The following is a 26,457-nucleotide window of genomic DNA, read 5'->3' as shown; positions in this document are numbered from 1 at the left end:
CATGATTTTAAGTTAATAAACTGGAACTGGAACTAATTTCATTTTTTGAAAAAAAAACTCACTCTGGGGATCAGCAAGCACGAAAAAAAAACAACTCATTACTCAAAGGGTTAAGGAGAGTAGAATGACAACAATGTAATCTGATATAAACTAGCATTAAAGTTGCTGGTCTGGTGTGCCAATTATCTAATGCTGCATAACAAACTGCCCCAAAATTTAGTGACTTAAAATAACAACCATTTTACTATACATATTTCTCATGATCTTATGTGTCATTGGTTTCACTAAAATTTAGTCAGGGGTCAGCTAGATGATTCTTTCATTCAATGTTCATTGTTGGAAATTACTTGGTTATACTGAACAGGTGGATGGGCAGGTCTGAAGGGCCCAAGGCAGCTTTGTTCATGTGTCTGGTGCTCTGATGGGGATGGTTGGGAAGTTGAGCTCAGGCGAGACTGTTAACTGAAGCACCTGTACATGGTCTCTTCAGCATGGCAATCTAAGGGTAGTTGGACTTACTTGGTAGCTCCGGGCTCCCAGAGGGAGTATTTCAGAGTCCTGGATAACAGGTCTAAGATTTCTTTGATCTAGCCGCAGAAGTCCCAAGTTCTGCCACATATATTGCTGAAGCAAGTCACAAGAAATAAAATGTCAGATCCCCCCGCCTTTTTTTAAAGGTTGTTTCTTGATTTTAGAGAGACAGGGAGGGAGAGAGACAGAGAGACAGAAACATTGATTTGTTTCTGTATGTGTCCTGACTGGAGACTGAATCCACAACGTATAGGGATGATATTCCCACCAACGGAGCCACCTGGCCAAGATGACTTCACTTTTCAATACCTGGTAAAGGGATACTAGTCAGGATGGCTCACAGTGAGTGAACCGTACACCTTGAAGAAAGGTGAAGAGAGATGTTAGTAAATGGCAACAGAGACCAAGCACAGGGTTGCTTTGAGTCAGAGGAATCAGAAGGGAGAAGGTATTGAAGTTCATATAACCTGCTGATTGGCTTCTGGGGTTTTTAGATGGCCCAGAAGATGTCAAGTACAATGGAGTAAGTCCTTATTCATGTATCACAACTTGCACAATGCTTTGAAGTTAGCAGTGTTTAGACTGAACAAAAACATAACCTGTGAATTTAAAGGTAATTATTCACAAAGGATTAAAAAAACTCTGGTGGAACCAAAGGACTTTATATTCCCCAGACTCTCACTCTCCTCTCCACTTATCAGAAGTCCTGCCCTTCCCAGTTCAAAGTCTATCCCACCAGGAAGTTGCTCAAGGTCCTTCCTTCACATAACCCTGTAGTTTTTTTCCTTAGAGGAATACAGTACTTCTCATAACCCATTTTTTGTGACTTGTGCATATGTCTGTTTCCATGAGACCATGAAGACTCCAGAAGGAGGCATGTTTTATATATATATATATATATATATATATATATATATATACACACACACACACACACACACACACACACATTTAGTGCATGCACGCAAGAGAGAGAGAGAGAATGACAGGAAGGGAGGGATGAGAAACATCAGCTTATAGTTGCATTGCTTTAGTTGTTCATTGATTACTTCTCATAGGTGCTTGAGTGGGGGGTGGTCCAACTGAACCAGTGACCCCTTGCTCAAACCAGTGACCTTTAGGCTCAAGCCAGTGACTTTGGGATCATGCCGGAGCAGGATGAGCCCGCACTCAGGCCTGCCACCTCCACTGCACCCCCAATGGTCAGTTTCGCCTCCTTTTATTTCTATGTTCACTGTAAAGCCAATAGCCAGCTGGCCCGTGCAGGTTTGCATTTGATCTGGACAGACGGTAATGAAACAACAGAGCCAAGAACTGGTAGGCCATTATCTTTAATCCTAGCTCGCATCCGGCAAGCGAGTAAATACATACAGCAGGAAAACACTTCTCTTTCCATTCAGGGCTCCCAAAGCCACTGACTCATCCGAGTTTTCCTAGAATCAAAGGCCCCACCAGCCTTATTCACCTCTGTTCTCCATCTCCTTCTCTTTGCACAAATTGGCTTCTCCTTCAGCACTCTGCCATCTTGGCTACCTCTCCTCTGCAATGCTGATGGCACGAACCGAAAAAGAGAGGGCCCCTGGTCTGCTTTATTTATAGCAGGCATCCCCAAACTATGGCCCGCGGGCCGCATGCGGCCCCCTGAGGCCATTTATCCAGCCCGCGCTGTACTTCCGGAAGGGGCACTTCTTTCATTGGTGGTCAGTGAGAGGAACATAGTTCCCATTGAAATACTGGTCAGTTTGTTGATTTAAATTTAGTTGTTTATTTTAAATATTGTATTTGTTCCCGTTTTGTTTTTTTACTTTAAAATAAGATATGTGCAGTGTGCATAGGGATTTGTTCATAGTTTTTTTTATAGTCTGGCCCTCCAATGGTCTGAGGGACAGTGAACTGGCCCCCTGTGTAAAAAGTTTGGGGACCCCTGATTTATAGTGTAGAAAATTAAAGCCTTTAAGCCAATATACAAATAAAGAAGTCTCTGATACAAAGCCATTTATCTGAGGCATAAATGGGATTCCTCATAAGAGTGCACCACCCCCTATCATGCAACAGTCAAAGGTGTGGGGAAAAGCTTAGCTTTGAGGAAACCTTAGTATTAGAAGGAGGTTGAAAAGATTGAAGTGTAGAAAAGAAAGGCTCTTAACATGAATAATTTTTGGCAAAACTTACTTTCTCTAAAACAAAGAGACTTTTAGCAGAACGTACTTTTTCTGAAGAGTCCCTGTTCCTGGCCTTGAGGCTGGTTTCCCAGACTGTAGCCTTGGGCTAGCTTTGCAAAGTTGCAGACTGTTGGTCAAATAAGTTTTTAAATATGATGTATTCACAAAGTAACTTTTGGGTGACATGGGGGTGGGGGGGAAGTGTTGAGACAGGCAGCAAACGTGCCAACATCTTTTCAAGAAACAGTGGTCAAGATATAACAAGAGAAAGGTGAGGATATTTAGAAAAAGAGGGGGAGCTTGGTAGAGGGTGAAGCCTGAAGGACAGGAGAAAGGAGGGCCAGGAAGGGAAAAAAGGTGGAGGTTGACGGGAGGGACCAGATTTAGGTCCCAGAGCAGGCTCCCACCGCCAGCGAAAATCTGCCCTCCAGGCGGCTGCGCCGGGCTTTCGGCTCCGGCTCGCATCCGTCTCCGTGCAGCCCAGCCTATGCGCAGTTCCCTCTCCGGTCCCGCCCGGCACCTCCCCCACCCTATTCCTCCCACCCGCGGGGCGGAGAACCGGTCTCCTGCTTCCTGTTGCCGAGAACCGAGAAGCCCCGCGTCGCGCAGCCAGCTGCTCGGGTCGCGGGTGGCTGGCTCCGGGGAGGGTCCGAGCGCAGGTAGAAGCCGTCCTGGCCCGGGGTCTGGGGCGCTGGGCTGGACATCTAAAGCCGGTGGAGAGGGTTGAGCACGGCCCAGGCTCGCTTGGGGTGGACGCCGGTGGGGTGCGAATGCCGGGCAGCTCCGGGAAGACGTGGATGGGGGTGGAGGAGGAGTGTGTGTGTGTGAAGGGTGAGGCCAGCCAGGAAGGGGCAGGTCGTAGAATCAGAAGAGAAGAGGGAGGAAAAGATCAAGTGAGAATCAGTCTGTCACCTTATTACCCTGCTCTTTGCTCCTTGGAAGGAGAGAGTGGCTGCCACAAACAAGTTGGTACGTTTGTATTGATAGTAACAGGAACTGAGCTGTGCTCAGACAGGATAGAATATCATAGAGCCTATGTAAAAGTGAGATGGGCATTAATCAACAACGTCAACGAGACATACTGAGTGCAGGATAGTGTCTGAAGTATGACCCCCTTTGTGTAAAGCAAAGAAAAAAAGGTGGGTGGAGGAAGCATATACATATATTTGTATATGCCTAGAAAGTGTCTGAAACTATTCACATAAAATTTAGCAGTGGTTATGTATTGAATAGAATGAAACTAGAGATGGGGTGGGAGGCCGGGGACTTTTTCTTTTCATTTTGTAGTTTACAGCTGACTCTCGCTTTATAGACTCCAGGGTGCAAAAAATATTTAACTATTTTTCTGTTAATTCTTGTTTGGAGACTTCTAAAAACAGCTTGAGTTAATTCTGAGATTTCTCAATTCCTTGCCCTGGTGGCTTACATAGTGCAAAGATATGAGGGAATATACAAGCCATCAAGGCCATCATTCTTGATGTAATTTGCCCACACTGATGTCCAGTGAGCTATCCATTGCCCTTTCTGAGGCAGGATAGTAAGAAGCTAAGAAAATTCCTTGGGGAATGGAATGGGGCAGCTGAGACAAATAGCTGAACAAACTGCCCAAGCAATTTACAGCCAATACTGAAGTTCACTTTCCTAAAGATAACATACCAGTGCTTTTCAACCGCTAGTCCTCAGACCGGAGCTAGTCTGCCAGAAATTTTGTTCAGGTCCGGGTAGGCCTCAGTTGAATTTTAGCTCCAGGCTCGGAAAAGCAGCAAAACCAGGTGGGTGACAGCCAGGACTAGCTACAGTGACTAATGATCCCCTGCCTTGGGACTGACCAGTTAGTAAAGACCACAACCCTGCAAGGGCACACCTGGAAAAGCTGTTGAATATTTTATTGAAATCCTCCTCTTAACTCCCAGTCTTTAAAAACTCGCTAAACAAAGGACCCAGTGAGTTTTCTGTGAGCATGCCTGTGCCTTTCCCTTCTCCCTGCCCCTCTTCCTCTTCCTTTCCCTCTTCCTCCCCCAAAGGTGTGTATCCTCAAAACTCTGAAGGGTTCCCACTGAACCCTTCAGAGGTTTTGCAAACAGGGGAGCAGTGGGCTAATCCCCTGAACTTGTCTCCAAGGCCCCCTTTTCTCCATCTTCCCAGTGCAAGCTCATTTCCTTCCCATAAGGTTTCTAGTGAGCAAAGGCCGCCCACCTGTGCTCTCCTGTTGTTTCTTCTATCCTAAACCCTTCTTTGTTTCACTGCCCCCAGCTTTAATGAACTTACTCTCAAAATCACCTATAGACTTTTGTTGAGAAATTTTTCCTGCACAAAGTCAAGAACCCATAGACTACCAACTGGCCCTAGGCAAACCTGAAGGGCCAGGTCTCCTTTACAATAACACTTTCTGTCTTGGATTCAGTCCACTCAAATCTTGGTCGTATTTTAGATTCCTGTCTGTAAGCTCTAGCATTTAAGGATTAAGTGACTGACTTAACATATACCTAAAATACTAGGAGATAAACATTTTACATTCTGTCAAACAGAGGTGCTTAATTTGCAGTTCATGTGGATTCTAAGAGATCCATGGATGGGCTTCCTGAAAATTGAATATAAAATAATATATACTCATGAGTTTTTCTGAGCAAAAGCTCCATAGCTTTTACCAGATTGTCAAAAGTCTCTGAATCCCACTGACGATGGCATTGTAGAAACAGTGGTGAACAAGGCTAAAAGGGCCTTTGTTCTCAGGAACTTAAAATCTGATGGGATGAAAGATGAACAGGCAATTATAACAGAGGATGCATTCTATGATGGAGGAAGTACGGTGTTGTGAGAACTTAGGGCCACCTAAATTGAACTGGGGCTAGGTGTCAGCAAAGGTTTCTCAGAGGAACTGACTATTCAGTTGAGGCCTGAAGAGTGAGAGGAAAGTACAGTTTGACCTGGTAAAAAAAATAAAGGGGGTTGGGGAATGGGTTGGTCTTAGCAGAAGGAAGAGTGTTCCAGGCATCTGCCTGTGCAAAGATCTAGAGCAGGGGTCCCCAAACTACAGGCTGCATGCGGCCCCCTGAGGCCATTTATCCAGCCCCCCCCCCCCCGCCGCACTTCCGGAAGGGGCACCTCTTTCATTGGTGGTCAGTGAGAGGAGCACTGTATGTGAGGGTGCCGCAAAGTGCAGCGTCGCTCACGTACAGTACTACTTCTGGTGACGCGAGATGTACGCCTCATGGCTCCAGAAGCGCGTCATATCACTTGTTACGCCTAGCAGTGACAAATATGGAACCGGACACTGACCATCTCATTAGCCAAAAGCAGGCCCATAGTTCCCATTGAAATACTGTAAGCTCTTGAATTTAAGGTTTAAGTGACTGACTTAACATATACCTAAAATACTAGGAGATAAACATTGAAATACTTACTGGTCAGTTTGTTGATTTAAATTTACTTGTTCTTTATTTTAAATATTGTATTTGTTCCCATTTTGTTTTTTTACTTTAAAATAAGATATGTGCAGTGTGCATAGGGATTTGTTCATAGTTTTTTTTTATAGTCCGGCCCTCCAACGGTTTGAGGGACAGTGAACTGGCCCCCTGTGTAAAAAGTTTGGGAACCCCTGATCTAGAGCCAAGAGATACCTCGGTGATTGCATAAACTAAAAAGAGTTTGTATGGTAAGAACCTAGAGTTAGAAGGGAGTAGTGGTAAGAGATGAGGCTGGGAGATGATGTGTGTGATGTGGGGCATACAGAGGCGAACAAGACAAGAACCCTCAGGGAGTTCTATTCTAGTAAGGAGAAATGGTGAACAAGTAGGCAAATAAGCAAACAAGATAATTTTTTACCATGATAAAATAAACAAGGTGATGAAGTATACAGTGCCTGGGGTATGTATTGGGGAGCTCCTTTAGAAGATCTGCATACTGTGTGCCCCGTGGATTGCAGGGTTTCAACAAAGGTGGTGGCAGCAGGTAGAGTAGCAAGAACTGGATAGATTTGAGAAGCACTGAGGGAGTAGGATCAATAGGATTTGGTAGTTTACTGGGTGAAAATAACAGTAGATTCCATTTGTTCAACACTAAGAATTGTTCTCTAAGTGCTTAATTTTGTATATATTTTTTTCACTAATTCCTATAGCAACTCGGGGGTGAAGGAGACATTTATCTCAGTTTTGTAGATAAGGAAACTAAGGTACAGAGAGTGTTAGTAAGCCCAAGGTCCCCAAGTGGATTCATGATCCCATAAGGATTTAAACTCAAGTCTGTTCCACTCCAATCCCCTGTAAGCAGGGGTTGCAAAGGAGGGGGGATAAATTTGGAAAAGAGGTAGGAGTGGGAGAAAGATGATACATTTGGAATCTGTAGAGGGTTGTGTACCTTTCAGTCACCCAGGTGGAGATGTCCAACAGGCAAATGGGTAAATGAATGTGAAACTCAGATGAGCTCTATGTCAAGAAATAAATGTATGAATTTCCAGCATAGAAATGTTATTTGGAGCCACAGAGTAGGTGAGACCATGTTGGGAAAGCTTACAGAATGATTAGAATTCTAAGAAGTGTTAACATTCAAGGAATTACAGAGAAGCAGCCCCCAAGAAGGTGTGTCCACAGTTGTAAGAGGAGAGTAGCATCATGGAAACCAAAGGAAAAGAGTTTCAATGAGAGAGCGATCAACAGTGTACTGTACTTGAGAGATGAAGTAGGATAAGTTCCCAGGTGTGTCTGTTCTGTGTAAGAATTAGTTACCTAAGAGGACAGCTTTGCGGGAATAGTGGGGACAGAATCCCATTTAGTTGGTTAAAGAGTGAGTCGGAGGCAAGGAAGTTGGGGTGGTGAATGTAGACAGCTGAATCAAATTGTTTGTTTCTCTGGAGCTAAGAATCCGGAGTCTAGGTTACAAGTGTGATCCTTATACTAAGTAGGGATCACACCTAGAGCCCTGTGGGGCTCCTTTATCCCTTTCTGAGAAGATAGGTCCTTTATTTAAACAACAACAACAACAACACTTCTCTGCCTTTAAGCTTCTGCCTTACCTGTTTCTACTCTTCTCTCTTAGAATAATCCCTGGATACATCCTTATAATGAACCCAGACCTGGAAAAATAAATATTGGTCCTCTGCCTGCAGGTCACTGGCATTACCAGGAAGGCTATAGGAAAGATACACTCCCATGCAGCCAGGTGCCCATCACCTATCATTCTCTCTTTCTAGGGCATGCTGGTTGGGCTCCAGCCATGGAGAAACTTTATGGGCATGGGTCTGCCCACCCGGACATCCTCTCCTTGGAGATCCAGTGCCTAGCCACACTTCCTGACCTGAAGACCATGGAGAAACCACATGAACATGTGTCTTCCCACCTAGACATTCTGTCCTTGGAGAACCGGTGCCTGACCACACTTCCTGACCTGAAGACTATGGAGAAACCACTTGGGCATGTGTCTTCCCACCCAGACATTCTGTCCTTGGAGAACCGGTGCCTCACCACACTTCCTGACCTGAAGACCATGGAGAAACCACTTGGGCATGTGTCTTCCCACCCAGACATTCTGTCCTTGGAGAACCGGTGCCTGATCACACTTCCTGACCTGAAGACCATGGAGAAACCACATGGGCATGTGTCTTCCCACCCAGACATTCTCTCCTTGGAGAATAAATGCCTGGCTACACTTCCTGTTCTAAAGAGCACTATGTGTGTCAGCCCCTTGCTCCAGTGTATCCAGAAATCTCAGCCGGTGCAAGCTGACCTTTGCAGCGTGAACATCAGCAACCACCTGCTCTCTGAGCCTCCAACCTGGAGGGCTCAGTGTCTCTCTGAGGGACTAAGCCTTTTGACCTGCCCCAGGGCCCTGAAGTCCATCCCTGCTACCGAGAGACCTCAGGAAGCAGCTTTGGTAATAGCCCCAGGCACTTGTCTTGACAATTGCCATGTCTTTTGGATGCTCTAGTCCCTAGCGTTCAGTGCCACTGTGTCTTTCTGTGCTGCTCCGCGTCTGTGTACCTTATCTCCTCAAAGCCTCTTCCTGAGGCGCCCTTTACCCCAGGTGCTGTCTTCATCAGCATCATTACTCTAATTATATGCCTAGTTTAGACATTCTGGACAATAGGGCAAAAATAGGCTCTGTCCTTAGAAAACTTCTGCTCAGGAGCAGGGGGTCATCATGATGTTGCAGTAGCATAGTCCAAGTGCTTTTGAGATCTTATATCAGGCATGAGACGTATCTGCTATAACCTGGCCCAGGCCCCTGTATATGTATGTCCAAGCACATGTCCACTTGTACACATATATATGGTCACATTTAGTATTTCAGGTCAGTATCACTATACAAACACATTCCTCCATATAGCCTTGGGATTTGGATGGAGGGAAAGATTAATCTGAGCCCTATACTGTCTCTGCCAATTATAGGCCTGACCTTGGGCAAGACTTAACCTTTTGAAGCTTTAATTTTCTCACCTTTAAAATAAAGTCTATGAAAATCTACCTCACAGGGTCACTGTCAGGATTACAACTACTGCCATCTTACATTTATTTAGGGCTTTACAATTTATCAAGAGCCATACATTTGTTATCTCATTTAATCTTTATTTTTTTAAGTGAGAGAAAGGGAGATAAACTCCCCCATGTGTCCCAGTTGTGATCCACCCAGCAACCTCTATCTCGGACCGATGCTCAAATCAACCAAACTAGTCTCAGCACCTGAGGCTGATGCTCAGACCAACTGAGCTGTCCTCAGTGCCTGGGGCTGATGCTCAAGCCATTGGTTGTGAAAAGGGAAGAGAGAAAGAAGGGGTAGAGGGAAAGAAGAGAAGAAGATGGTCACTTCTCATGTGTGCCCTGGCCAGGGATTGATCCTGGGACGTCTGCACACTGTGCTGACGCTTTATCCACTGAGCCAACCGGCCAAGACCTCATTTGATCGTCTAACGGCCCCTTCAAGTAGGTGATAGGGAATGAGGAAGCTGAGGCTCAGAGGTTCAGCAGCCCAAGGTTGCTGGGTGATTGACCTGGAATGTGTCCTTTTTTCTGATTCTAAAATACTTTAATAACATCATAGAAGGTGTGTTGTAGGGGGTGTCCCAGGCTTCTAGGCTGTGACATCAATAAGGAGATGAAAACAGGGTGATCACGAAGCAACTGAGCAAAGGCTTTGAAGGTTGAGTCAGGAAAGGTGGTATGTGTGACAGAGAAATCTCTGTGTCACACAGGACAGATAGGTTCTGGCTGTGAAGAGAAAGTTTAGATGTGAAGGTAGATGTAGATACTTCCTATCCCTGGGAGTCGTCTTCAGATGTCTGTGTTTGAGGGACTGTGATTATTAACTGCCACTATTCCTAGGGTTGTTGGTCCTCTTTGGAAGAGAAAAAGCCAGAAGACAAGAAACGCACAGAGGCTCAAATGCCTTTTTATAGTCTAAGCTTGGCCGAGGAGGAGGAAATGGAGGAGCTGGCCTTGAAGCTCACTTCTGGGAACTCTGAGTCTTGGTCTGAGCCCACTGACAAGGTCCTTAAGGAAAAGAAGGTAAGAGTTCCGGAGTGGGGGAGAGAATGATGGTGATGGAGGGAAGGGTGTGAGGTGGGTGGCAGGAGTGGTGCCCAAAGGTTGAACCCGATGCTCTCCATAGATGGAAAGGGAGGGATGGGGCATCACCCAGTTCTTATTTCTCACTTCCTAATCCCCCTTTCTGACCTCTTGGTTGAACAAATGTCTTCCTGAATTTGGGGTCCATGCTCTTTGTCCTTGATTTTATGTTGGCCTGAGGGATACTTAAGTTGGTCCTTATTACCTCTTTCCTTCTTCCTTCCCTCTCTCATTCCCAGATGACTCTCATGAGCTTGTTGTGCTCCACTGTGGCATCAGATATAAGCAAGGAAGATGCAGCTCACTTTACCAATACCCTCCTGGAAGTCTGTAGTGAGCTTGCTCCCTTGGAGCCTGAGTTTATCTTCAAGGTATTGGTGTGTGAGAGAGTGGGAAGCTGGGAGCTGGAGAAAGTGCTTATGGTGTGTGAGGGAGATGGTGACCAGCTTGTGCTGTGGGTAGAAGAAGCTTCATCTAGGAGAGGAATATGATCCCTGGGTGAGTCTGTGGCCTAGTCCTGAGAGTTCTCTGAGGAGTGGGGACAGTGGGATTGGGAAGGAGAATACTAGGGTTCATTTGATTAGCAAGTACACAGTGTCTTGAGGGTCATACCAATAGAATGAAACATGATCTGGCTCTTAAGGAATTTATGGTATTGTTAGGTCAGCAAAACACTCCCTAATGTTATGTAAACGCAAATGGTGTAGTACAGGGGTCCCCAAACTACGGCCTGCGGGCCGCATGCGGCCCCCTGAGGCCATTTATCTGGCCCCGCTGCACTTCTTGAAGGAGCACCTCTTTTCATTGGTGGTCAGTGAGAGGAGCATAGTTCCCATTGAAATACTGGTCAGTTTGCTGATTTAAATTTACTTGTTCTTTATTTTAAACATTGTATAATATTTGTTCCTATTTTGTTTTTTTACTTTAAGATATGTGCAGTGTGCATAGGGATTTGTTCATAGTTTTTTTTAATAGTCCGGCCCTCCAATGGTCTGAGGGACAGTGAACTGGCCCCCTGTTTAAAAAGTTTGGGGACCCCTGGTGTAGTTGATAATGAAGGTTTCAGAAGCTGAAAAGAGGCGAGGAAATGTTTTCAATGAGACTTTAGAAAATGTTAATCAGCACTTTGAACCTGATTCCCTAGGGGTAAGTCTTTGATAGACATTGGTGGTGGTAGGTCTTCCAAAGAAGGAAAGAGCTTGGTTGACATGGGAGGTGATCAGAGGTCCAGGAGAAGGCCTGAGCTAAGGTGGGCATGGACTAGATTATGAAGGACTTATAATGCAAAGAGTCTTGAACTTTATATTTTATAGAAAATATGGAGGGCTCAGGAAAAGGTTTTATGCAGGTAGATTAGATACACAAATTAGTTTAGGGCATGAAGCTCTGGGAGAAGTGGCTGAGATGCTAATCTTGCTTACCCTTTGCTCTAGGCATCTCTGTATGCCAGGCAGCAGCTGAACGTCCGGAATATGGCCAACAAAGTCTTGGCAATTGGAGCCTTCTTGCCAGTCTGCCGCCCCCACCTGCGACGATATTTCTGTGCCATTATCCAGCTGCCATCTGATTGGATCCAAGTAGCTGAATTCTATCAGGTATGACACTCACTTCCCTGAACTTTGGCCTTGAATTGGGTCCCCCTCTTTTTGCTCATTGCATCTCTGGAGAAAGTTCTCAGACAGTTTGGACTCCCCTCTGAATCTTCAACCTTGGTTCCCAGGTAGGACAGTGTTTCCCTGTACCAGGCTGAGAACATGATTAAGAAGGGCTGGAGACTTCCAGTCAAGATCGCAACATAAGCACCAATGAACGGGATATTTGCCTCCTCCCTTGACCACATAAGAATTACAACTGAACTGCAGAACAACTATCATTTAGAACCTCTTGAAATCTGGCTGAGTGGCAGTCCTACAACTAGGGTATTAAAGTAGAAGCCACAGGCCCACGCCGGTTGGCTCAGCGGTAGAGCGTCGGCCTAGCGTGCGGAGGACCCGGGTTCGATTCCCGGCCAGGGCACACAGGAGAAGCGCCCATTTGCTTTTCCACCCCTCCGCCGCGCTTTCCTCTCTGTCTCTCTTCCCCTCCCGCAGCCAGGGCTCCATTGGAGCAAAGATGGCCCGGGCGCTGGGGATGGCTCTGTGGCCTCTGCCTCAGGCGCTAGAGTGGCTCTGGTCGCAACATGGCGACGCCCCGGAGGGGCAGAGCATCGCCCCCTGGTGGGCAGAGCATTGCCCCACGGTGGGCGTGCCGGGTGGATCCCGGCCGGGCGCATGCGGGAGTCTGTCTGACTGTCTCTCCCCGTTTCCAGCTTCAGAAAAATGAAAAAAAAAAAAATAAATAAAAAATAAAAAATGAAGTAGAAGCCACAGGGAGACTGGTAGGACTGGTGGAGACATGAAACAGGCTGGTCTCGCACTTAAATGTGTGGTGGATATCTTGGCTTTGGCGATCCCCCTGAGGAGCGAGCCCCACACCAGGCCCCAGGCCCCTCATTCCAGGGTTCCAGTGCCAGGCAGAGAAGTCCCCATAACCTCTGGCTGTAAAAACAAGCGGGGATTGAGGCTGAGGGAAACAGAGGGCTGCTGGAGTCCTAGGCAGCTCCTCTTAAAGGGCCTGCACATGGACTAACTCAGACTCACTTGCTCTAAGCTCCAACTCTGGGGAAGAAGCTCAAAATGCACAGGATTATATGGGGAGGAACTGAATTGCCTGGCATCAGAGCAAGAGCTGGGGGGCAGCTTTCTCCCAGGCAGAAGTGCTGGCAGATGTCATTGTTCCTTTGATGAGCCCTTCCCCTACAGAACCAGCAGGTGGGCGCTATATCTGAGACTCCATTAACCTGGCGAACAGTTTGCTCTGCCCTGGCGATTCCGTGAGTCCCCTCATAACCCAAATTTTAGGCCCACCAAAGCTGTTTCCAGTGGCTTTTCCATACAAATAGCCTTTCTTGGCTTATACTCCAGACTTTCCTAAAGGCTCTCAAACAAGCAGCACTTGGCCTCAGAGTGCCCCATACCACTAAGTGGCCCCGGCACTACCAGCAGCCAGCCTTAGTTTGCACTTGGCCTCACCTGGGCATCTTCAAGCCCAGCACAAATATCATAGTAGCCATTCGCAGATTGCTTTGTAGCTTGTGCTGGGAGGACCCAGGCAGAACACGGGGCAGCTGACCTTGGCCTGCACCTCCCAGGAGGCTTCAGAGCCAACACACCTAGTGGACAGCTTCAGACTACGTGGAAGCACCACCACCCAACCACCTCCATAAGCGACACACTCAGGGGTGGGCTCAGTGGGCTCTAAAGCCTCACTGAAGAAATTCCTGCTCTGTAGAATTTGGCCCTGCCTAGCTGATCTTCCACAGTGGTCAGAGGTCAATGGTTGGTGGTCATAATCAGTCCTAGTAGCTAATTGGCCTAGGGGTAAATTACTCAAGGTTCAACTACATGAGGAGGGTGTACACAACCCACATGGAGAGCACACCTCACATTTCCAGCTTGGGTGATAGGGGAGTCTGTGCCACTGGACCCTACAGAACACCTACTACATTAGGCCATTCTACCAAGCCTGGGAGATGTGGCAGCTCCACCCAATACATAGAAACAAATACAGAGAAGCTGCCAAAATGAGGAGACAAAGAGACATGTCCCAAATGAATAAAACAACAGAAGAAAACAAAACAAAATGGAGGCAAGCAATCTTCTAGATGCAGAGTTCAAAATGCTAGTTATAAGGGTGCTCAATAAACTTAGTGAGAACCTCAACAGTTTAAAAAAGGACCAGTCAAAAATGAAAGATACACGAACTGAAATGATGGATTTACAGGGAATCAACAGTAGAGTAGAAGAAGCTGAGAATCAAAACAGCAATTTGGAATATAGGGAAGCAAAAATGACCCAATCTGAACAGCAAAAGGAAAAAAGAATCCAAAAAAATAAGGATAGTGGAAGGAGCCCTTGGGACAGCTTGAGGCCTACCAACATTCGCATCATGGGGGTGGTAGAAGAAGAGAGAGCAAGAAACTGAAAATCAAAAAAAAAAAAAAAAAAAAAAGAAACTGAAAATCTATTTGAGAAAATAATGATGAAAAACTTACCTAACTTGTACAGGAAATAGACATACAAGCACAGGAAATGCAGAGAGTCCCAAACAAGATGAACCCGAAGAGGCCCATACCAAGACATTATAATTAAAAGGCCAACTATTAAAGACAAAGAGAATCTTAAGAGTAGCAAGAGAAAAGCAGTTAGTTACCTACAAGGAGGCTTCCGTAAGACTGTCTGCTGATTTCTCACAGACCCTTTGCAGGCCAGAAGAGATTAGCAAGAAATATTCAAAGTAATGAAAAATAAAGACTGACAGCCAAGATTACCCAGCAAAGCTGTCATTCAGAATCAAAGGACAGATAAGAACTACCTAGATAAGCCCTGGCCGGTTGGCTCAGTGGTAGAGCGTTGGCCTGGCGTGCTGAAGTCCCGGGTTCAATTCCTGGCCAGGGCACACAGGAGAGGCGCCCATCTGCTTCTCCACCCCTCCCCCTCTCCTTCCTCTCTGTCTCTCTCTTCCCCTCCCGCAGCCAAGGCTCCATTGGAGCAAAGGATGGCCCGGGCGCTGGGGATGGCTCCTTGGCCTCTGCCCCAGGTGCTAGAGTGGCTCTGGTCGTGACAGAGCTGACAGAGCGACGCCCCCTGGTGGGCGTGCCGGGTGGATCCCGGTCGGGCGCATGCGGGAATCTGTCTGACTGCCTCCCCGTTTCCAGCTTCAGGAAAAAAAAAAAAAAAAGAACTACCTAGATAAGGAAAAGCTAAAGGAGGCCCTAGTCAGGTGGTTGAGTGGATAAAGGATCATCCTAGCATGCCAAGGCTGTGGATTTGATCCCGGTCAGGGCCCGTGCAAGAAGCAATCAGGGAGTACACAACTAAGTGGAACAACAAAGTGGAATGCAAATTGATGCTTTTCACTGTCTCTCTCTTCCTTTCCTTCTCTCTCTGTCTCTCTCTCCCTCTTTTCCTCTCTCTCTGTCTCAAATCAATGGAAAAATAGCAAAAATAAATGAAAGAGCCTGACCTGTGGTGATGCAGTGGATAAAGCGTCGACCTTGAATGCTGATATTGCCAGTTTGGGACCCTGGGTTTGCCTGGTCAAGGCACATGGGAGTTGATGCTTCCTGCTCCTCCCTCCCTTCTCTCTCTCTCCTCTCTAAAATGAATAAAAGAAGTTTAAAAAAGAAAAAACTAAAGGATTTCATCACCACCAAACCAGTGTTATATGAAGTGTTAAAGAGTCTTCTTAAGAAAAAAGATAAAAAATATGAACAATAAAATGGCAATAGCCCAACCAGCCGGTGGCGCAGTGGATAGAGCGTCGGACTGGGATGTGGAAGGTCCCAGGTTTGAGACCCCGAGGTCCCCAGCTTGAGTGCGGACTCATATGGTTTAAGCAAAGCTCACCAGCTTGGACCCAAGGTCGCTGGCCCGAGCAAGGGGTTACTCGGTCTGCTGAAGGCCCATGGTTAAGGCACATATGAGAAAGCAATCAATGAACAACTAAGGTGTCACAGTGAAAAACTAATGATTGATGCTTCTCATCTCTCTCTGTTCCTGCCTGTCTGTCCCTACCTATCCCTCTCTCTGACTCTCTCTCTGTCTCTGTTTAAAAAAAAGGCAATAAATACGTATCTATCAATAATTGAATCTAAAAAAAACCCAGGTAGAATAGAAACAGACTCATAGATGAAGAGAACATTTTGACGGTTGCCAGATGGGAAGGGGGTTGGGGAGATGGGTAAAAAAGGTGAAGGGATTAAGAAGTACAAATTGGTTGTTAAAGAATAGTCATGGGGCCTGACCTGTAGTGGCGCAGTGGATAAAGCGTCGACCTGGAAATGCTGAAGTCGCCGGTTTGAAACCCTGGGCTTGCCTGGTCAAGGCACATATGGGAGTTGATGCTTCCAGCTCCTACCCCCTTCTCTCTCTCTGTCTCTCTCTCTCTCTGTCTCTTCCTCTCCTCTCTAATATGAATAAAAATTAAAAAAAAAAAAAAAAAAAAGAATAGTCATGGGGATGTAAAGTACAGCATAGGGAATATAATCAATACTATTCTAATAAGTACATATGGTATCAGATGGGTGCGATTTATCAGGATGATCTCTTAGTAAGTTATGTAATGTCTAATCAATGGGGTGTACACCTGAAACTAATACAGTAGTGTATGTAAACTATAATTGAAAATTTTTAAAATACCCTGTCGGAGTGGCTCAGCGGAAAAGTGTTGACCCAGCAGGCCAGAGGTTGTAGGTTCGACTCCTGGTCAGGACATGTACAAGAAGCAATCAGTGAGTCTATAACTAAATGGAACAAGTAAGTGAAACAATGAGCTGATGTTTAAAAAAAAATGATTTAAAATTTTTTAAAAAAGAGAGAAAAGGGCTAGACCACAGTTTGAGAAAAATTGGTCTTATTCTGGACCTTGTATTTATAGCGATGAAATCCAGACTCATAAAAGTCTGCTGACTGACCCAGCACCTCAGGAACTATAATTTTAAAGCTGGGGCTGAGAATTCGCTTCCTAGTCTCATTTAACTTTGCAAGGTGTCTTGTTTTGTTTTGGGGGTTTTGTTTGGGTCTCACTTCTGATAGTCACTTACCTCTCTGACAGAGCCTGGCTGAAGGAGAAGGGAACAAGCTGGTGCCACTGCCTGCCTGCCTGCGTGCTGCTATGACCGACAAGTTCACCCAGTTCGATGAGTACCAGCTGGCCAAGTACAACCCTCGGAAGCACCGAGCCAAGAGACGCCCCAATCGACCCCACCACCCTCTGGTCAGTCTCTGTCTCAACCCTGATTATTCACAGCCCAGGTCCTTTTTCTCTGGAAGGACAGAGGCATGCTGACTGTGGGGAAATCCCCCACTAAATAAGCATCTGGCATCTTTCTACCACCAGGAACAAAAAAAGTCAGAAAAATACAGAGTTGCTGGGTAGACCTCAAGAGAAGGCAGGGCTTGCCACGTTCCTGGCGGGCTTCCTAATTAATTGGTAGAGATGGGCCTTGGGGGCTATTGGAATGGACCTCTCCTGGGACAACCTACATTTCTCTTTTTAAAACTGCTTCTCCTGTCACTATAGAAGACAGAGCATCCATTTTCTGAGACGCAGCAATTTTTGCCAAGGTACCTTGAACCTCTTGAAAGGGAACAAAAGAAGGTGAGTGCCTTAGTCAGGAGTTCTATATGTGCGTGTGCAGTCTTTTCTCAAATGATATTTAGAAATGGAATTCCATTTGGTGTAGAAATATTAATAGTGGGTGTGATAGGCACATGCCAGTTTTCTGCCTGGGGGATTCTCAGCCGTGATTATGGGGTGAGGTTTTGAGAGCACCCCCACTTCATTCTTTTTGTTATTATACTATACTGATAGGTGGCATGTCCAGCTGGATAACTGAGTTAAAGACATGAAATATCTATCTTCTATAAGAAGTTTTAAAAGCAAACCCAACAATTTTTTTGCCTTAATAAGTCATTGCATTTAGTGGTTAAGAGCATAAAATCTGGATTCTGACCTGGGTTTGAATTCCACCACCACCAGCTCTTGTGGACTACCTGACTTTTGCTAGATGACTTACTGTCTCTTGCCTCAGTTTCCTCAGATATAAAATGGGAATAATAGTAGTACCTATTTCATTGGGTTTTTGTGAGGATTAAATCAGTTATTATGTTTCCAGTTCTTCTGACAACACCTGGCACTCAATGAGTGTGAGCTATCACTATCATCATCATTAAAATAGATTATTAGGGAAATGTAACCATTATAAGAAAACATAGTCTCGCCTGACCAGGCGGTGGCGCAGTGGATAGAGCGTCGGACTGGGATGCAGAGGACCCAGGTTCAAGACCCCAAGGTCGCCAGCTTAAGCACGGGCTCATCAGGTTTGAGCAAAAGCTCACCAGCTTGGACCCAAGGTCGCTGGCTTAGCAAGGGGTTACTGCGTCTGCTGAAGGCCCATGGTCAAGACACATATGAGAAAGCAATCAATGAACAACTAAGTTGTCACAACAAAAAACTGATGATTGATGTTTCTCATCTCTCTCCGTCCCTGTCTATCCCTCTCTTTGACTCTCTCTCTGTCTCTGTAAAAAAAAAAAGAAAAGAAAAGAGTCTCAGTTGGTCAGCTGATCTTTTCTCTTCATCTTATTACTGCATCCCAAATTTACCGTATTTCCCCATGTATAAGACACTCCATGTATAAGACACACCTTAATTTTGGGGCCTGAAATTTGAAAAAAAAATGTATTACATAAAGCTATTGAACTCAAGTTTTATTCATCATAAAAGTCATGCAACTCCATATCACTGTCAAAACTCCCATCCATTAGCTTGTCCTCATCTATATCTGATGCCGAATCTGTGTCTTCATATATTGCCTCGTCCTCAGTTCCATTTATGGCATTTGAAATGCCACAACCACTGTATAAGACGCATCGTTTTTAGACCCCAAATTTTTTGAAAAAGGGTGCATCTTATACATGGGGAAATACAGTAGATCTTTTATAAGAGAAGATTCTGAAAAGCAGCTTCTTTCTGTTTTTAACTCCTCACAGCAAGTATTGTTCTGATGCCTCCATTTTCCTGCTCCAAGTCTCAGTGATTTAAACAAGAACTGCTTTTCTCTTTCCTCCCTCTGAGAACAAAGGGTTGTCTGTTTATTCTATCCCGTCTTGCTTTTCACAAGCCATTCGCTCCATTTTACCATTGATAGTTCAGTCTTGTGTAAATAAAACATGGTAACCCCAAAATGCCACTCTCTTACACTCACTACAAGAGTTCTTGTTGCTAGATATTTTTACCCCCTATTCCTACTCTTTGCTTAAATCGACTCTGGAGAAAGAAATGATCTCATGGGTGTAGCATGGTTTTAGGTTCTGCTTCCTAAAGAAAGTGACCGTGGTCATAGATTAAATGACTCCTGGGGGGTTTGGGGATATTTCCACAGTTTGAGGCGACCTACAATGCAGTGCCAGAGAAAAAGGATCCACCAAGATTCACCCTGAAGAAGTTGGTACAGCGACTGCATATTCAGGAGCCTGTCCAGCATGTGCGTGCCCTGCTGGGCTGTAGGTGAGAATGTACATTCTATCGGGACAACCCCATAGCTTTTCAACATTCATGGCCCCATCCCTGTAGTTCTGACCCCAGCAACATCAGTTTGGGCAGCCATGGCCTGTAAACATGACTGACTAGCTTTGATTGGCTCACCTTTCCTTTCTCGAATTATTTTCAGCTGCTTTGAAATGATAAACTTTTTCTCCTCTGTTCCAGATACCCTTCTAACTTACAGGCCTTTTCTCGAAGTCGCCTCCCTGGGCCATGGGATTCTAGCAGAGCTGGGAAGCGGATGAAGCTGTCTCAGCCAGAGACCTGGGAGCGGGAGCTGAGCCTGCGGGGGAACAAAGCTTCCGTTTGGGAGCAACTCATCGGTACAGTGACCTTGACCCTCACACCCCCTACTGCTCTTCCCCATTTATGCCTCTCTGTATTGGACTAGATCAGGAGTAGTCAACCTTTTTATACCTACCGCCCACTTTTGTATCTCTGTTAGTAGTAAAATTTCCTAACTGCCCACCGGTTCCACAGTAATGGTGATTTATGAAGTAGGGAAGTAACTTTATAAAATTTACAAAGCAGAGTTATAACAAGTTAAAGCATATAATAATAATTACTTACCAAGTACTTTATGTTAGATTTTTGCTAAGTTTGGCAGAAAAAAACCTTTATAGAACAACTTACTATAGTTAAATCTATCTTTTTATTTATACTTTGGTTGCTCCGCTACCGCCCACCATGAAAGCTGGAACGCCCACTAGTGGGCTGTAGGGACCAGGTTGACTACCACTGGACTAGAGGATTTCCATGGCATGATGCAGTTATTCTGTTGCTTGGTAGTTGCATCATTGAAAATGATTGGACTTATAAGGCCTGCCAGTGACTACACCCGAGTGCATAATTGTTCCTGCTTTGAGTAACATTGACATCATTGGTAGAGCATTCATTATTCTAGATGTGGTTAGGTGATACACAGGTCTTTCAACATATGACAAAAGTGGAACCTTCCCTCTGATTTCACTTGTATCAATATCTGTGTAACTCATCCAAATAAGGTAGAACTTTCTGGCACATGGCATAGTGGACTCTCCATAGAAATTCATATTTAGGACATGAATGTTTTAGGTAACTTATCCATATTGATTTGAAAACTTCAAATCAGGAATGACCAAGTTAATCTCACTCTCTCTTTCTCTCTCTTTTTTAGTTCATTTTTAACTACAGAAGATTTTTTTCTATTCCATTTTGTTTTCTTTTACTTCTTTTATTTTTAAAATTTAAAATCAACTTCTTTTGAGAACTACCTATCTAGACTTTTTGTCTGCTTGAGTTTTGTAGATTTCACATTTTAGAGCTTTAGAAGCCCGAGTTGGCTTTACCTATTTCTCTGTGAACTGATGTTTGTTAGATTATACTCAGGGCAGCTTGAATTGCTCAGCTACTTAGTACTCCTTAGTACAACCATCTTTGTGGTTGTCACTGGTGGTGTACACATCAGAATCATGTGGGAATTAAAACACATGCACACATATGCCTGACAGCCTCTTCCCTCTTCATTAATATATATGTTAGCGAGAGAGAGAGGGAAAGAGACAGAGACAGGCAGGAAGGGAGAGAGATGAGAAGCGTCAGGGGCTCCAGCTGAGCCAGTGACCATGGGGTCATGTCTATGACCCAATGCTCAAGCCTGCAACCCCACACTCAAGCCGGATGAGCCTATCCTCAAGCAAGAGACCTCAGGATTTTTGGGTCCTCAGCATCCCACGTTGATGCTCTATTCACTGCGCCATTGCTTGGTCAGGTACCTCTTCTTCCATATTGATTCAGTTTTGGGTGGTGTAGAAAAAAGAGGCCTCGATCACAGCCAGTTTCTGTAGGTGTTTCCGGTATGCATCATCTCTACTTCCTCCCTCTGTCCCTGAAGATGAAAACTGTGTCATTATTCTTAGTTGAAACAAATGCCCATAGTCTAATCCACTGGTCTACAGAGACTTTTTTACTTTTGTCATGTATTGCAAAAAATATATGTTGTTATACATAGAACACATGCATATCTGTAAGGTGGGGCAAAAGTAGATTTATAGTTGTGAGTATATGAAAACAAAGTCCCTTATTTTTTATTTTTTTTAAGATTTTTATTTGTTGCTTTTACAGAAGGGGGGGGAATGAGAAGTGGTTGCTTCACTATAACTGTTCATTGGTTGCTTGTCATATGTGCCTTGACTAGGCAAGCCCAAAGTTTCAAAATGGCAACCTCGGCATTCCAGGTTGGCACTGTATTACTGCACTACCACAGGCCAGGCCAGATTTTATTCTTTTCTTTATTCTTTTTTTTTTCTTAAGTGAGAGGTGGGGAGGCAGAGACAGACTCCCGCATGCACCACGACCAGGATCCACCCGCCAGGCCCTCTACTGCGGTGATGCTCTACCCATTTGGAGCCACTGCTCCATTGCTCAGCAACCAGGCTATTTTAGCACTTGAGGTGAGGCCATGGAGCCATCCTCAGTGCCTGGGGCCAACTTTTGTTTGAACCATTCAAGCCCTGGCTGTGGGGCTAGGGGCAGTAGGGAGAGGGGTGGAGAAGCAGATGGGCGCTTCTCCTGTGTGCCCTGACCAGGAATTGAACCCAGGACTTCCACATGCTGGGCCAACACTCTACTGCTGAGCCAACCAGCCAGGGCCCAGAGTTTATTCTTTTATTATTATTTATTAATTTTTGTATTCCATACAAACAACTGTAAATCTACTTTTGCCCCTCCCTGTTTATAAAAATTTTGTACATATACTAGTAAATTAATATACTTTAAGAAATAAATAGCCCTGGCCGGGCACATAGGAGAAGCGCCCATTTGCTTCTCCACCCCCCCTCCCTCCTTCCTCTCTGTCTCTCTCTTCCCCTCCCGCAGCCAAGGCTCCATTGGAGCAAAGATGGCCCGGGCGCTGGGGATGGCTCCTTGGCCTTTGCCCCAGGCGCTAGAGTGGCTCTGGTCACGGCAGAGCGAGGTCCCGGAAGGGCAGAGCATCGCCCCCTCGTGGGCAGAGCGTGGCCCCTGGTGGGCGTGCCGGGTGGATCCCGGTCGGGCGCATGCGGGAGTCTGTCTGACTGTCTCTCCCCGTTTCCAGCTTCAGAAAAATACAAAAATAAAAAAAAATAAAAAAAAAATAAATATAACTATTTTAAATATAGGTATGAAAATAAAAAAAAATAAAAAATATATATAAACATAAAGTAATAGATAAGATATATATATATATCCCTCTCTTTGGAGACCACAGATTCATTTACTTATTAACAATTTTTTGGCCTGACCAGGTGGTAGTGCAGTGGATAGAGTGTCAGACTAGGATGTGGGGATACGGAGGACCCAGGTTAAAGACCCCAAGGTTGCCAGCTTGAGCGCCGGCTCATCTGGTTTGAGCAAGGCTCACCAGCTTGAGCCCAAGGTCGCTGGCTCGAGCAAGGGGTCATTCAGTCTGCTGTAGCCCCCCGGTCAAGGCACGTATAAGAAATCAATCAATGAACTACTAAGGAACCACAATGAAGAATTGATGTTTCTCATCTCTCTCCCCTCCTGTCTGTTTGTCCCTCTCTTTGACTCTCTCTGTCTCTGCCACAAACACAAAACAAAACAATTTTTTGGAATGAAATCAATGAATTTCTCAATCTATAGGTTAAATACTCAATTTTTTTCTAGTATTATAAATATGATATTGTACTTAAGTTCTTATCAAAATAATCTAGGCCCTGGCCGGTTGGCTCAGTGGTAGAGCATCGGCCTGGCGTGCAGGAGTCCCGGGTTCGATTCCAGGCCAGGGCACACAGGAGAGGCGCCCATCTGCTTCTCTACCCCTCTCCCTCTCCTTCCTCTCTGTCTCTCTCTTCCCCTCCCGCAGCCAAGGCTCCATTGGAGCAAAGTAGGCCCGGGTGCTGAGGATGGCTCTATAGCCTCTGCCTCAGGCGCTAGAATGGCTCTGGTTGCAACAGAGCAATGCCCCCAATGGGCAGAGCATCGCCCCCTGGTGGGCGTGCCGGGTGGATCCCGGTCGGGCGCATGCGGGAGTCTGTCTGACTGCCTCCCTGTTTCCAACTTCAGGAAAAAAAAACAAAAAAACAAAAAAAATAAAAACAAAATGATCTAGAAAACCATTTTCTTTAATAAAAAAGATTTAGTGATTTTAGAGAGAGAGAGAAAGAGAGAAGGAGAGAAGCAACAACTAGTAGTTGCTTCACTTTAGTTGTTCATTGATTGCTCTCATACATGCCTTGACTGGGCAAACCTGGGGTTTCAAACCATTGACCTCAGCATTCCAGGTTGATGCTCTATCCACTGCACCACCACAGATGAGACTAGAAAACCTTTCATACATAGCAACAGTTGCAAAAACTTATGCCCTTACAAAGGATACAATAGTTCCTTAGTCATCACACATCACTTAATCTGTGTATACAACCTCATTTTTCTATTCTGATAAAAGCTGTTGGTAAGTGCAGGCTTGTGCATGGGATGTGGATTTGGAGGCTGCCAGGCCTGGTCTCTAAAGTGGGAAAAATAGCACACCTCCCACTTATGTTAACCTTTATCTGAAAAACAGAAGGAATTTTCTTAACATTTACTGTGCTAGTCACTTAGTCCACATGGTATATGGTTATGTTACATGTGATAGTTGAGGTTTATTTAGGAAGAGCTGGAGTTCCCCAATATGAAGGCATTGTTGTTGCCCCTCACTCTTTTGGTTTCTGCATGTGATACCGCAGCTTACCTTTGAATCATACATGAGTTTAGAATTATTATTCATTATTAACCAAACTAACCCTCTAAAATTGACATATGTCCTAAAAAGGTTATTAAGAAACTAACTATAACTTGAAGATAATATTAACATCACAGGGACAAGTGAACAGTAAGAAAGTGACAAAGGTGGAATTCTTCTTCATTGCAAGTCTTTTTTACCTAAACATAAATGAAAAATAATGACTATTTAATTAGATCTTATAAGAAGTCTGCCAGAAAACTTAAAAAGTAATAAGAAGACTATTTGAACGAGGGATTTACACTATTATTAAAGATGACCCTTAAGTGTATATTGCACTACATGTATACAATTTATAAAGAACCAAATTTAGACTAAGAGGTTTTTCTTTTAGCCATCTAAAAAGTTTGGAAATCATTACTCTACATTAGAGAATATATGTTGCCAGTTGAGCCCAGTCCCAGGGTTGGAACCAACAGACAAAGTGATAACATAAGTTGCTTATTGAAACAGCCATCCTACAAACAGTGTTTTGTATAAATTTTGCTCCAAACTTCAGGCCAACCATGTGTTTTTTTTTCTTCCTGTGCAGACCTTTAAAATATTTTGGGTAGGATAGATCATATGTTAATATCTTATTTCCTCCATCCTGAATTTTCTACATGGTCTCTGAACTTCTGCTCTGGTCTCTGACCTCCCCCACTCACCCTTTGTTTGCTTTTCTCACCCTATGCCTGACCTTCTGCAGACAACGGGAAGCTTCCCTTCATGGCCATGCTTCGGAATCTGTGCAACTTGCTGCGGGTTGGAATCAGTGCCCACCACCATGAGCTTGTACTGCAGAGACTCCAGCAGGCGGTATTTGTGAGGGGCAGGGACTGGGTGGCCCAGCCGCTAGAGGTGGGTGTGGAGAAGCCACTACAACTTTGCAAACCAGGCTTTTCCTAGTGGCTGGGGGAGGTTGTGGCCACCAAGCCATTTCCATGTGAGCTGAAAACAGATACAGAGATACAGATAGATTGGGAGAGATAGGTCTAAGGGTTCATCAACCCTTTGAGATATAAGAGCTTTCCTTTTCATTTTCTGAGTCAATCAGTGATTTCAGAAATCACTGAAAGGAGGGGCTACTTCTGTGATTTAAGTGACTTTAGAGGAAGTCGGATATAAAACAACCTTCCTTTCTTTGTTTTTAAAACCTAATCTCATATTCTCACATAATGACTTTCTTCTTTTCTTTTAATCTTCTCTCCTTTTTTCTTTATCTCTTTTCTAATATTCATCTTGTCTTTCCTTACCTTCCCACAAATTTAGAGCGGTTATCTCAAGTTCCTGATCACTAAGGTTCCTAATGTCCACCCCTCCCACGTACTCACACCCCTCCCACATACACCCCTCTCATGTACTCACACCCCTCCCACATATACCCCTCTCATGTAATCACACCCCTCCCACATACACCCCTCTCATGTAATCACACCCCTCCCACATACACCCCTCTCATGTACTCACACCTCTCCCACGTACTCACACCCCTCCCACATACACCCCTCTCATGTACTCAGACCTCTCCCACGTACTCACACCCCTCCCACATATACCCCTCTCATGTACTCACACCCCTCCCACATACTCACACCCCTCCCACATACTCACACCTCTCCCACATACTCACACCTTTCCCATGTACTCACACGCCTCCCACATACACCCCTCCCATGTACTCACAACCCTCCCACATACACCCCTCCCACGTACATCCCTCTCATGTATTCACACCCCTCCCACGTACTCACACCCCTCCCACGTACTCACCCCTCCCACATACTCACACCTGTCCCACATACTCACACCCCTCCCACATACACCCCTCTCATGTACTCACACCCCTCCCACATACTACTCACACCCCTCCCACGTACTCACCCCTCCCACATACTCACACCTGTCCCACATACTCACACCCCTCCCACATACACCCCTCTCATGTACTCACACCCCTCCCACATACTCACACCTGTCCCACATACTCACACCCCTCCCACATACACCCCTCCCACATACACCCCTCTCATGTACTCACACCTGTCCCACGTACTCACACCCCTCCCACATACACCCCTCTCATGTACTCACACCCCTCCCACGTACTCACACCCCTCCCACATACATCCCTCTCATGTATTCACACCCCTCCCATGTACTCACACCTGTCCCACGTACTCACACCCCTCCCACATACATCCCTCTCATGTATTCACACCCCTCCCACGTACTCACACCTGTCCCACGTACTCATACCCCTCCCACATACACCCCTCATGTACTCACACCCCTCCCACATACACCCCTCATGTACTCA

The 26,457-nt window shown here is 45.3% G+C and overlaps 2 protein-coding genes across 3 annotated transcripts in view; one reads left to right on the top strand and one right to left on the bottom strand.

Moving 5' to 3' along the window:
• RNASE6 (ribonuclease A family member 6) overlaps positions 1-26,457 on the bottom strand; it is a 476,573-nt gene that overhangs the window by 312,814 nt on the left and 137,302 nt on the right. The window contains exon 1 of one of the 2 annotated variants that reach the window (XM_066343157.1): positions 16,095-16,200. The exons of the other annotated variant lie outside the window; for it this stretch is intronic. The gene's annotated coding sequence lies outside the window, so the exon portion shown is untranslated. Of the gene's footprint in view, positions 1-16,094; positions 16,201-26,457 lie in introns of those variants that run through there. 2 annotated transcript variants of the gene reach the window in all.
• Positions 3,232-26,457, top strand: part of TEP1 (telomerase associated protein 1) — a 52,665-nt gene continuing 29,439 nt past the window's right edge. Inside the window, exons 1-10 of the mRNA XM_066343144.1 lie at positions 3,232-3,352; positions 7,882-8,561; positions 10,007-10,189; positions 10,489-10,620; positions 11,683-11,844; positions 16,904-17,065; positions 17,372-17,449; positions 19,236-19,360; positions 19,562-19,719; positions 24,847-24,956. Coding sequence (XP_066199241.1) covers positions 7,905-8,561; positions 10,007-10,189; positions 10,489-10,620; positions 11,683-11,844; positions 16,904-17,065; positions 17,372-17,449; positions 19,236-19,360; positions 19,562-19,719; positions 24,847-24,956 — 1,767 coding nt within the window. The 5' untranslated portion in view covers positions 3,232-3,352; positions 7,882-7,904. The remainder of the gene's footprint in view (positions 3,353-7,881; positions 8,562-10,006; positions 10,190-10,488; positions 10,621-11,682; positions 11,845-16,903; positions 17,066-17,371; positions 17,450-19,235; positions 19,361-19,561; positions 19,720-24,846; positions 24,957-26,457) is intronic.

The sequence above is a fragment of the Saccopteryx leptura genome, chromosome 6 (assembly GCF_036850995.1).
Source record: "Saccopteryx leptura isolate mSacLep1 chromosome 6, mSacLep1_pri_phased_curated, whole genome shotgun sequence".
Lineage (NCBI taxonomy): Eukaryota > Metazoa > Chordata > Mammalia > Chiroptera > Emballonuridae > Saccopteryx > Saccopteryx leptura.
Note: the sequence above shows the minus strand (reverse complement) of the source record. Positions and strands in the feature narration are given on the sequence as shown.